At 40.3% G+C, this 12,047-nt stretch overlaps 1 protein-coding gene across 3 annotated transcripts; it reads left to right on the top strand.

Annotated features, from left to right (window-relative positions):
- Positions 1 to 2,068: 2,068 nt before the first annotated feature.
- hmgn3 (high mobility group nucleosomal binding domain 3) lies at positions 2,069 to 10,060 on the top strand. Of its 3 annotated transcripts, XM_010744661.3 has the most exons (7): positions 2,074 to 2,262; positions 4,124 to 4,174; positions 4,449 to 4,478; positions 6,079 to 6,129; positions 6,692 to 6,790; positions 7,043 to 7,142; positions 9,210 to 10,060. In XM_010744661.3, the coding sequence occupies exons 1-7, from the start codon at positions 2,248 to 2,250 to the stop codon at positions 9,215 to 9,217; spliced, it is 354 nt and encodes a 117-aa protein (XP_010742963.1). In that variant the 5' UTR covers positions 2,074 to 2,247; the 3' UTR covers positions 9,218 to 10,060. The 3 variants fall into 3 exon arrangements, with proteins under 3 accessions (XP_010742964.1, XP_010742963.1, XP_010742965.2); XM_010744662.3 differs by lacking the exon at positions 4,449 to 4,478 and having other exon boundaries at positions 2,069 to 2,262; XM_010744663.3 differs by lacking the exon at positions 7,043 to 7,142 and having other exon boundaries at positions 2,083 to 2,262.
- The last annotated feature ends 1,987 nt before the right edge of the window (positions 10,061 to 12,047 follow it).

Below are 12,047 nucleotides of genomic sequence, written 5' to 3' on the forward strand. Positions count from 1 at the left end.
CAGTCATTGGTTTTTTTTTAGAAAAAGTTCTAGATGATTGCTATAAGGTAGGTTAGTATAATGTCCATACTGCTGGATACACAGAGTTCTATTATGAATTGTGTAAACAGCAAAGCAAAAAGCTCCTTTGGTTATTTACAGTTTCTGTGCTATCAACTTTTAAATTGAATTCAATTCTGTTTTAGTTTACTGTGAAACACCTTTCATGTTTAGACAATAAAATGGCCCGTTAATCTCTTTAAGTAAGCTTAAGTAATAAGTCAACGAACTGATTAGTCGACTGACAAAAAACTAATCAGCAACTATTAGGATAATTGATTGAATCATTATTTTTAAAGCACCAATGCCAAACATTCTCTGGTCCAGCTCCATAAATGTGAATTGTTGTCTTTGGGTTTGGGACCATTGGTTGGGCCTGAGGTTCACTCACTGCCCAGAGAGGTACCTTTGGGACACTGGGGCCAATCTGAACAGACCTTGAGCAAACCACAGGTCAACCAAGGCTTACCAGATCAGAACTTGATGTCCCCTTGGCTGACCACAGGGATATTTGTGCTGTCTAATGTCCAATTTATACCTTCGGCATCCATGTGGCCTCAAGGGTCTGTGAGATTTAATTTCATCATCTGCCCCATGCCCATTAGAGTCCATGTGGACTGCCATGTGGACAAAGATTTATGACTACATGGACTGTGCGTACTGACAAAAAATGTGTGAACATGCAGACATCTAATTTAGTATAAACACAACCACATGTAGGTCCAGGTCCATTTTGAACTATATTTGGTCATTAAAGGGGCACTAGGGTTTACCAGATTTTGTGAATTTGTAACTTCAGGGTAAAACTTGCATGGAAGTGTCTCATGAGGACAGAGGCATATCACAATTGAAAGGAAACACAAGGAAATATAAATCCAAGACAAACAAACAAAACACTCTGAGCAGGGTTGGTGCAGCTGGTATCTTTTACACCCCTCTGAACCAGTCTGACGACAAGTCTTGTTAGGCACGTACTCAGCTCTATCCCTGGCTTCTCAGTTTCTTAATACGGATGTCCACTGAGTTTTCATCTTCTCCCAGGGAAGTATGTGATTTACAGTATTTGCTAGTGATGCATGGATCTGATACATCGGATAAGTGTCTTTGTCGCGCTGTATCAGCAGATGCCCGGAGATGAGGGATCTGACTGGGTATCAAGAGAGAAAACACTGAATCAGTATCCTAGTGACAGTTCATATTCCTTTATTTTGAAAATATACATTTGTAAACCGCTTATTAGTGCATGTGCTTTAATACACTTAACGTTCCTGGTCACAATTTAGGAAATTGAAAGTGTCTATTATATGAACACCATTTGGCATATCCTGGTTTAGGGCCTTTGGTTTTTGTGGATTTCTTTCTAGTCATTTGTTTTATTTTATTCTGAGTTTAATCCTAGTCCTAGTAGACTGACCAACACAAAAGAACCACTGCTGCATGTGAAATTAATTTAGCCTTCAACCTATTTGTACACTTGGCTGACATTCTAATATTTTACTCTACCCATTAAAAATCATGAAATAAATGAGTCATGAGTTTAAAGTCTGCACTAGAGAATTAATAGTGACCTTATTCATTGTATTGTTTTACTAGTATCATGTTCCTACAGAGACTGGTGCCTCAGCAGTGATGGGCTATTTGTTGTGCAATAATGTGGTGTATGATTACTCCAGTTCTTTAGAGCAGGGGACACCCTACAAGACACAATGCACAACAGCTTTTCTGGAGCTCGTCTATGGCCGACATTGTGCCATTGTGCCTGTTTTTCTGGTCCTTTGTGTTTTATTTACAACATTCTCTCTCGCTCTTATCCTACATTACCCAGATCCACCGAGAGACGGCCCCGCTTTCATTGGCCTGTCTCCACTTTCCCTCTCAGCCAGCGCCGTCTGGTGGGATCTGCGCACAAAGAGCGCGTAGCCAATCACGCACAGCCTCTGATAAATCTCGGCCAATGTCAGCGACTCACTTATTTACATAGAGACGGAACTAGCCAATCGGGAGTCAGCACAGGAGAGGATTTTGACCCTTCTACCCAATGGTTGTGGGAGGTATAGAGTTTTGGGGAGTGCATATAATCAACATATTATCGAAGGTGCTTAGATATTGATCCTGTATTTCGAGGTAGTTCAAATTCGTCTCTCTTGGACCTTCGGGTTTGACCTTAATTTTTATTCCGTGCTCGGTGGAGAATAATTCGCGTGCAAAATGCCGAAGAGAAAGGTGAGTGTCGTTTGTGCCATCAAGCTCACTTCACTGTAGTTTTTCTCGCTCTTGCATTTGAGGAAAATAGCGGTGCGCGATTTCTGTGGCGACGTCGAGGCAGGTGAGGTGATGCCAAAGTTTGAGGAAGCGTCTGTTCGTCCGCAACCTTCCAGGTGTATTGAACGCGTTTTTTGCGCTTATGTGAGATGATTCTTCAATAATATTTCTTCTTTTTACACCATAAATGTCTCTGCGTTCATTTCAATGGCCGTTCTTGTGGTCGTTTTATGTGCCACTTCCCTGTCCACTGTGCGCACTGGTGAATGTCAGACGGACCCGCCGGATGGATGGATGCGTAAATCCCGTAGGAGACGTGCGTGATGATAATTCTTGTGGGCACGTTTCGCGCATGTATGAGACTTATCGATTGTGAATAATGTGTAATCTAGCCGTGAAAAAAAAAAAGGATCACCTGCTCCCTGTCTCGTTTTGGGTTCTCCAGTGGTGATGAATGGCCGCCAAGCCGATTGAACAAACCCATATCCAGATGGAGAGAAAGGAATAAAGAAAGAGGGGATCAGAGACAATTGCTGCTGTGTTGAAAAAAAAAAAGCCGTGACACAATCTAAACAGCATTGCACGACGAGTTCCAGTGCATTGTATCAATGCATACATGGAAATGGGCTTTTCTACCATCCAAAAAAAAAAAGAAAACTGCCATTGTCTGCGCAGATTCGCCTTTGAGGACAGAGAATGGGAGGCCTCTTGGGGCGGAGGTCGCCCACATGCAAATGATGCGAATGCCAACCTGCAGGCTTTCTTTTTTTTCATGGTGGGAGCGGACTCTCCTGTCCTTACCTACCTGCAGCCCGAATATACCATGTTGATGTGATGATGTGGTCTTCCAAATGTAGACTGACTGCCCTCACGGTGCATTACAGTAGAAATACAAGAATCCTTGTTTACATTTTATTATTCTTTGGGGACCTCAGTTCCTGGCTTGTAAACAAGATGCATTAAAATGTTAATCAGCAGGGGGATCACATATCATCATCAGATCATATGAAATTGCAATAGGCAATTATGCACTAGCAATTTTGGACTTAGATTCAAATTGTAATATAATTATGTTAAACATTACTGCTATCCATTTATGTTATTTTAGATGTGACATTAAGGCCTTTAAACAACTATAATAAAATCTTTAATCTATAAATAAAATATTCAAATTGGCAATCAAACTTTTTATTATTAAGTCTGTTATGATGCCAGCAGATGCATGAGAAAAAACTTTGCAGGATTTTATTTTATACACAGGACTTTCTAAATAAGTTTGGTGTTATACAAAACTGGTGTTACACACAGGAGTGTCACCAACTGATGTGCCGATCGTGCTCTTGAATAATTGACTACTTATTTCATTTATAAAATGTCAGAATATCTTCGCTGTTTACTAATGCCCAAGCTTCAGTTTCCATCATAAAAGACCAAAGAAAATAACAAATATTCATATCAGAGAAAGTGCAGACTGTTTTGTTTGCAGTTCTGATAATAAAACTGACTATTGATCATCAAAATAGTAACAAAATTGATTTGCATTGATTAATGGTTAAGAGACTAATCATTTTTTATGATTAGTCTCTTAACTTATATTTCACTTATATTATTAGTAGTAAGTGGAACTTCTGGAACTTCCAACACCTTTTATATTCTAACACTAGTGACACAAATACACATTTTAAAATGTAAGATTTAAAATTTGTGCACAGTGGTCAATCATAACAACCAGAAAACTGTATTTTGTCACACAAAAATCTTGTGTACAGTATGTGCACCTGCACACACACTTAACAGTCTCTCCTTGTTGCATTCACTGCAGTCTCCAGAGGGTCCTGAGGGCAAGGAGGCCCCCAAAGTCACAAAACAAGAGGTAAATGTTTCGGGTGTGTTTGTTTGCTGTGTGTGAGTGTGCAGATGTGTGTTTGTGTGCTGTGTTTTTTTTGTACTGAGAGAGTGTGTGTGTGTGTTTGTGTGTGAGAGTGAATGAGTGTGAGAACAGCCACAGGTTAATGAGTAGCAGTCACCAAGCAGGTCAGATCAAGATGAGGCCGCAGAGGTACAACTGATATCTGTCTGTCTCTCTCTCTCTCTTTCTGTCACTGTCTCTCGCTCTCTCTCTCATTGATCATCCCTTGGTCCTGTAGCCCACCAGAAGGTCAGAGAGACTGTCAGCGGTAAGTCTCGTTCTCCCCTCGCTGTCTTCACCTCTGTCACTGTCCTTTTCTTCCTCGCCCTGCCTACCCCGTCTTCCCGCCTCTTGTAGTCTTGTGAGATAGTGAGTGTCATATTACCAAGGCTCAGAGTAAAGTCCTCATTCAGTTTATGGATTTGATCAGGGCAAAATTCCATAAGAGTGCTTTGAGGATTGTGTCTGGCCTGGTATGCATGTCTTTTCTCTGTTGTCCTCGTCCATTCTCTGTTACAACACCTTGTTGATGTGTAGGGCTGCATGATTAAAAAAGTGCATACTGAATCTTAATAGTGCATATATATAACAGTTAATGAGCATAGAAAGTGGTATCCTCAACAGTAAAGCAATTGAACTACTATAGTTGAAAAATATTCAACAGTAACCAAAACCCAACATGGAATATTCATCCAAACTGCTCAAAGTGTTCCCCAGATCCTAGTAAGATTAACCATTATGGATATTAACCATGATAGTATAATCTAGCAAACATATCATTAGGTTAGTATTTGTATGTGGTCGTGCAGCTCTGCCATACAGGTGTTTCTTATTTGTGTTGTACTTTGCATGTTGAACCCATCTGTGTTGATTCTTTGTACATTTGCATGTGCACAAAGAATAGTTTGATATTTTGCAAAATATGCCTATTCTCTAACTGGCTGAGACTTGAGATGAGAAGATCAGTACCACTCTTAGGTTTGTCCACTAGATATGATGCTGCTAAGTAGCAGTTAGTCCCTTTAGCTTAGCATAAAGAAGAGGAACAGGGGAACACAGGTAGCCTCAGGTCGCTGTGCTAGTGGCTTCCCTCGTTTCCAGTTTGGTTTTGATGCTGTGACAGAAAGAGGAATGGTCAGAAGAACAAAGAGAATAAGCATATTTTACAAAAAGGTCACACCTCACTGAAGCTTTTAATGAGACACTTTAATGCAAAGCACGTTTTTTATATGTGACTCTTTGTTCCACAGTCTAATAATGTGTAGTTACATGTCACTTTAAATGTTAAGCCCCTCTAACCCCCCCAGTGTAAGAAGAATGTATTTCTTTTCATGTATTGTCAGGGCAGAGTGTTAGTGATTTCTAAAGCAAGACAGAGATATTCTGAGAAGGAATCACATGATTTAATTTTGTCACAGCGGTGGTTAGGGTTAGCTCGTGGCTTCATGGTAATTCATTCAGCAGCCTGGAAAAGCTCTGCAGCAAACATGTTCACACTGAGTGGCCAGAAATTTAACTCCCATCTGATATAGTCATTGTACAGTGGTCTGAGGTCAGTCCACTTTGAGAAGAGGCAGATATTTAAAACTACTTAGCACAGGATTATTGTCAGATCACATTGCATAAGAAATACAGTACAAGTATTTGATTATTGTTAATATTTGTAGTGCATGCCAGTGCAGACTATTCCAATCCTCCATGTGTTCTGTGTTAGTCCTAATAAATTTTCTAAGGAGCTCTTGGGGTTGAAATCATAGTATTTTAAACAGTACAGAGAGGGCTCTGGGGAACTAAAAATATAATATTATCTCCCAAAACTATGCACCGTGCAGTCGGTCAGTTTAAACTGACTTCTGCCTAATTTGCAGAAACCTGCTCCCCCCAAGCCTGAGGTCAAGCCCAAGAAGGCCATCGTCAAGGTAAAGCTCACACGCACACACACACACACACACATACAACTACACATGTCATAATTTATTTATATCCCCCAAAAACAGTTTGAGGTACCCTGTTGCCCCTCGCTACTAGTTTATTCTCACACCCAAGGCCACTGGATGTTAAAACACACACAGACACACACATCTCCTCACATGCATACATACATTTCAGCTACATTTACAGTATCCAGGGCTAATTATTTTAGCAACACAAAATTTTATTGGTATTTATTTGTATTTCTTTTTTTTTTTTAGCAAATTTGATTTGAATTGATTTATTTTCATGACTTTGAGGATCTGCAGATGATGCAAAATCAAAACTATTCTCTCCCTCTTCTATGATGAAATACACATGGTAAACACAATTATTTTACTGAAGGACAAATGTGGTTCGCCTGATACACTACTTTAAAAAAAACGGAGATATTTTTTTTGTGTGAAAAAAATGAGAAACAAAAAAAACACAGCAAATATTTTCCATATGTGATGATATGTGCCATCATGTGATCTTAATAGAGTTGTATGTCTTGTTTCTTCTGTGCAGAAGGTGGTAGATGATAAGGGGTTGAAGGCAAAGAAAGGCGGTGCTAAGGGTAAGAAGGATGACGGCCCTGCCCAGAACGGAGAGACCAAGACCAATGAGGTATGAGGAGGGAAAATTGGAAAAAAAAAAAATTGACGAAAGAAGAAAGTGTATATTTAGTCAGAGACAGACAAGAAAATAACCATCTTTGTTCCCTTTATTTCGTTGTATTTGTGTATCAACATGAACACACTTACAATGCACCTATCTTCCACCATAACCACACGGTTTGACACACATCTCTTTCCACACACACGTATGGATGCTCACACACACACACACACACACACACACACACACACACACACACAGATCTATGTGTCTCGTCCGTCTGTCAGAGTGTCCTCCGTCAGAAGCACCGCTCCCTCCCTGATGACAGTGAGAGGGCAGAGTGAGACAGTCAGAGTTAAGGGTATGGTCGAGTGTTTCTAACCCATCTTTGGAGTGTGTGTTTGACCACTAATTTATTGCTTACATATAACTGTATGTTAATTGAGCAAACATTTACCCAAAATGCTTTGGAGTGCCGTGGCGTGTTTGAGAGAGCGAGAGAGAAAGTGAAGAAGTGAGGATGTCTGACAGTTTTGTCGCTGTGTGCAGTGAAGTGGGCCAAGGACAACTTTTTTACACATCGGCGGGAGGGTTCGCTGCTCACACAGCTGTGATTTGAAATGTGATTGGCTCACTGTGTTCATAGACAGCTGGTTTCACCAGTGGTCAGACAGGAGATGTTCCCCCCAGTGTGGTCACACCATCCAGATTTTATTCCCTTGTTGAGCTAATGCTGACTCCTGCAAATACAAGAGGAGTTAAAGGTTTCAGTAAGTAGCTTTTTAGCAAGATAGAGATTCATTGATAGTCATTGAGCTGGAGCTAGCATCTTTAAGCTGGACCAATCATGAAATTAGTGCTCACATTATACCTCTTGGAACTCATGAGCATTAAACTGAAATTAAAATCAAATCATATTGTTTTCACCCTGTCCAGCCATGCAGATGGTGTTGGTTTTATTTGATGAGCTTATAAGCTTTAAGATATCCATAACTGACATCACAATACAACAGTGTCTTTGCAAAAATGGTTACATTCTGGGTGACCACCAGATTTCACTTCTACCAGAAAAATAACCAACATCTATAAGTGTAATTCATGGCCATATGCTCTGAGAAAAACAGGGGGAAGAATTTCACTTCCTCCAACTCTTTATGCAATGGCACTGTTCAAGATGGTTTACAGGTAGACGTGCATAATAAACCTTGCGATTCCTCAGAAGCGAACTTGCCCAGCTCTCCAAACAGTACTGCTGATGCAAATGGCTCAAATATAGCCCCAGGACTATTTGTGTTTATTTATGTGGGTATGAACTGCTCAACCCACTTACTAACATCACAGTGGTATGAACCCAAAAGAAATAGATTTCGCTGTGAATCGATTGCAATGAAAGGATCAAAAGGATGCCGTAACAACTATGTTACGATATGATGCCAATTTGGTAAAAAGTCTGAATTCATACTTTTTTAGGTTCAGAGTTAGGATCGATCAAGGTTATTCTAATTTAGTTTTTAGTTTAGTTTGCTGGAGCTTGGGCACTTACCGGGTGGTCGAGCTTCCTTACTTACTTTTCTCCAAGCTTTTTTGGTATGGTTTCGGCAAAGAAATATGAAGTAGTATCATTGACCACTGCTGCAGGCCACTGCTGCAGACAGGTTAAAAGGGAGCGTGAAGATAAATTCACTTTTTAAATCCCAAAAGTTTCAAAAATAAACTCAGTGCACCAGAGCAGAATCTGGCGTCACTGCAGGTGTTTATTCCTCAAGAAGTTCTGCCTCTGGGTCTCTCCTCTGCTGCTCCCCGGGGCTGCTGAGGTTACCTAGACAGTTTTTAGTGAGCTTTAGAGGTTCTGGTAGAAAGATTTGTTTTACTTTTGAAGGGAGCCAAGCTGTTTCAACCGCTTTCCAAGTCTTTATGCTAAACTAAGCTAGTTCTCGACTGTAGATTTATATTTGACGCACAGATCACGGTGACAGAGCGAGAGTGACATTTCCATAAAATGTTGAACCATTTCACAAGTATGATTCAGAAGAGTTTTGGCTCAAATTTAACATTTACAGATCAAGCTGCTGTCTTTTTCTACTTTGAAATTTGAAGTCTTGGTAATCCAGGTAACAGGTATTTACTGATTACTTACTGTACTAAGTAAAACCTGGAAGCATAGGTTAATGCAGAGTTATTCAGATAACTGTAAATGTGCTTCATACATTCATCCAGGTCATCCATGGCTTGTGTTGATGTTCCAAGGAGCTCCTCTTCCATCATTCAGCTGCACAAGGCATATCTAGTTAACTGCAGGATATATTCAATCAAAAGTTTGTGGGTTTCTTTTTGAGGCCGGTTGATCCCAGTCCGCACTGGAATGCACCAGGCATAATGGTTGACACCGGCATCTTCGTGTAACTATCTCCCCTCCTCTTCCCACCAGGTAACTGAGGCAGCAGAGGATGCGACTGAGGAGAAGGCGTAAAGACACGGACGCGTCCACCGACTCGTCCTCTCTGACTCCATGGCAGCAAAGCATCTTTTTTTACTGACGATTTTTGTACCATGCTGAATTTTTTTTAGACTTGTGATAGTAGAGACGGACAACCAGCAGCCCCATCCTCATATGTTCACACTCCTCTCAGCTCCTCTACCTACAGTACTTTTTCGCTCGATTCTCCTCCCCTCCTCCATTCTGTGTCACTAAACGCCTCTCAGAAGCAACAAGACAGAATGAAGTGTTTTTTATCAGACGGCTGCAGATGTTCTTCATCTTGCCTGAAGGGGAACGGTAATCATGACTGTTATGATCTCTAAACCAGCTCTGCCTATATTTGTAGTCACTACAAAAGATGATCATTATTATTGGCACTCTTGACTTTTTACCCCCGGATTGTTTAAGGTGAAGATTTGTGGATGTGTATCAGCAGTGCGGCGTTAGAAGAAATCAGATTCATAGTCGCCATGGAGAACATCTGCAGCTTTTTTTTAAAAAAGAAATCTCCGTTTTTAGAATCACTACCACTGTGTTTCACATAGCTCCTTTTGTATGTGTGTGCTGGAGCGAATGTGTTTGTGGGTCTCTGTGTTTGACTTCAGTTCACTTTGCCCCCCCCCCCCAAAAAAAAAACCCACCCCACCCTCCCTGAACGCCTTGTCCTGCAGCAGAGTGACATAGCAATAATGAGTGGTGCTTCTGTTCTAGACGGCTCTATTGGCTTTGGACCCTCTGGGCTTCTTTGAGTTTCATCTTGTTGGGAGAGTATTTTGAAATAAAAGAAAAAGTTGATGTCACATGGGACTTTCTCTTTATTCTGTGTCTTTTCTCTTACTGGTTTGCGAAATGATGTGTGTTGTGAATTGTCGAAATATTTTCTCTAGCTCAACAGCGACGCCATCTCTTTGTTACACACACATACTGTAATTATAAGACTTCGCCTATGCTGTTTTTTCTAGTTTGGAAAACTCAGGTAATCTGTGTGAAGTTCTATGAGAAAACATGCTATGCATCACGTGTATGTTCTGTTTGTGTGCTCCTTTTCACTGTGTTCATGTTTGGAGTTAACTTTTTAAACCAACACAAAGCCAGCGCTGTGTGTGTGTGGGTGTATATGTGTGTGTGTGAGGTCGGCAAGGGCACGTGGCTGTGTTAAATACAACTGCTGTGTCAGGAAGTGAAAGGTCAGCATTTGCCAGAGTGGAGGGATGGTCTCTTCGTTGAGGGTCAAGCCATCATTCACACTGATGGACCAATGATGTGGACCAGTTTTACCTAACATGTGAGGGGTGTGAAGTGATGATGTCTAAATACCAGTTACTGGAGAGGCCAATTAAAATATATTATCAGGTGCCAATATTAATAATATGATGCCCTTTAATAGAATGGTTAAGCAGGAGGAGTGGGAGGAACAGCACTGATTACATTAAAAAAGAATCTGGAATATTCTTCACTGGGATGATCTGACCTTTTGACCCATACAACAAACCACTAAATCCAGAATAAAGCTACACAGGTACAATACTGATGATTAAAATATTTGTGGGACTATGGTATATGTTGAATTGCAACAGGTAAATTGAAATATCAGATTCCTGGATTAATGTGTTCCTACTTTTTGTAGCAGTCCTGATTCACACAGACTTTTTTTAATCTCTTACTCCTGCTTATGCATAACAATATCACGAGACATAAGGGGAAACTGTTAGAAAGTAATTTGAAAAAGGGTATGGATTTATTTTGATTTCAAACTAATAGTATTAATAGTAACACAAAATGCAACTGTCACAGCAGTTATCATTTTCATCATGGTCACTAATAATAATTGAATTCCTATTTATGTTACAGAAAATTAAAATGTATAAGTGATCCCACTCCCCTCATTATTCATAACCTTTGACTGTGGATCAGAGCACAAAAGGTTCACGAAACGTGCAACAGAGTGACAAAACGTGCAACAGAGTGAGGTTGCCTCCTTGTGGTCATGTCAACCAGCACAATAACAACTACACTTTAGGGGGTCAGCATGAAAAAATAACATGGAAGTGACTGACAAGCCCTAAAGATTCAAAACATTTTCCATGCAACAATGTTTTTTTCAGGTCATAAAGCCTTTCAGGTATGTTTTACAGACTACAGATTGGTCTGGTCTAGTGGTAGAGAAGTAGTTCTTGAAGTGGCACTGAAATCCTTCGCGGCTGCACAGTTGTCATAAATCAAGCATCCCCTTATAATCATAAGGCCTGGATTTTATTAGTATTCTGTGAAAGTCAACTGTGCTTGTGATTACCCCCCCATTCAAATCCATGGGAGTAACTCACAAAGTCAGCCTCACATGACATGAGCAAATTCACCACAGCTGATGTAACTCAGTGGAGGATCAACATACACATGTGGATGCAGAAAGGGAATATAGGCCTACTGCTTCCTTGTAGAGATTAAGCTTAATAACTTTTGACACACACACACACACACACACAAAAAAGTAATAGTAGGTGGTGTAGCAAGTAGATGCTCACATTTTCTATATAATTATTATTTTATTTGTAGTTGAAACGGCCAACATGAATCCATAAGTGCAAAGCATAAAATTACATTCACATACAGCACTAAACAGGATTTGGGAAAAGTGTGTGGACCACAAACTGTCCAGTCCCTTTACAAAACAAATATCAGCTCAGACACGATATGGCTTTGTGTATATTGCATTTTCATTTGGTGATTCACACCTTGTAAGCTCTTATGAATAAACTGAATTAAATGATTCTATTTAAATGAGCAGAA

This window comes from Larimichthys crocea, chromosome XI (genome assembly GCF_000972845.2).
Source record: "Larimichthys crocea isolate SSNF chromosome XI, L_crocea_2.0, whole genome shotgun sequence".
Lineage (NCBI taxonomy): Eukaryota > Metazoa > Chordata > Actinopteri > Sciaenidae > Larimichthys > Larimichthys crocea.

Coding starts and splice junctions, on each gene's coding strand:
- hmgn3 (XM_010744661.3), top strand. Junction 6,130..6,691: donor CCAAGAAGGCCATCGTCAAG/GTAAAGCTCACA, acceptor TCTTCTGTGCAG/AAGGTGGTAGATGATAAGGG. Junction 6,791..7,042: donor GAGAGACCAAGACCAATGAG/GTATGAGGAGGG, acceptor ACACACACACAG/ATCTATGTGTCTCGTCCGTC.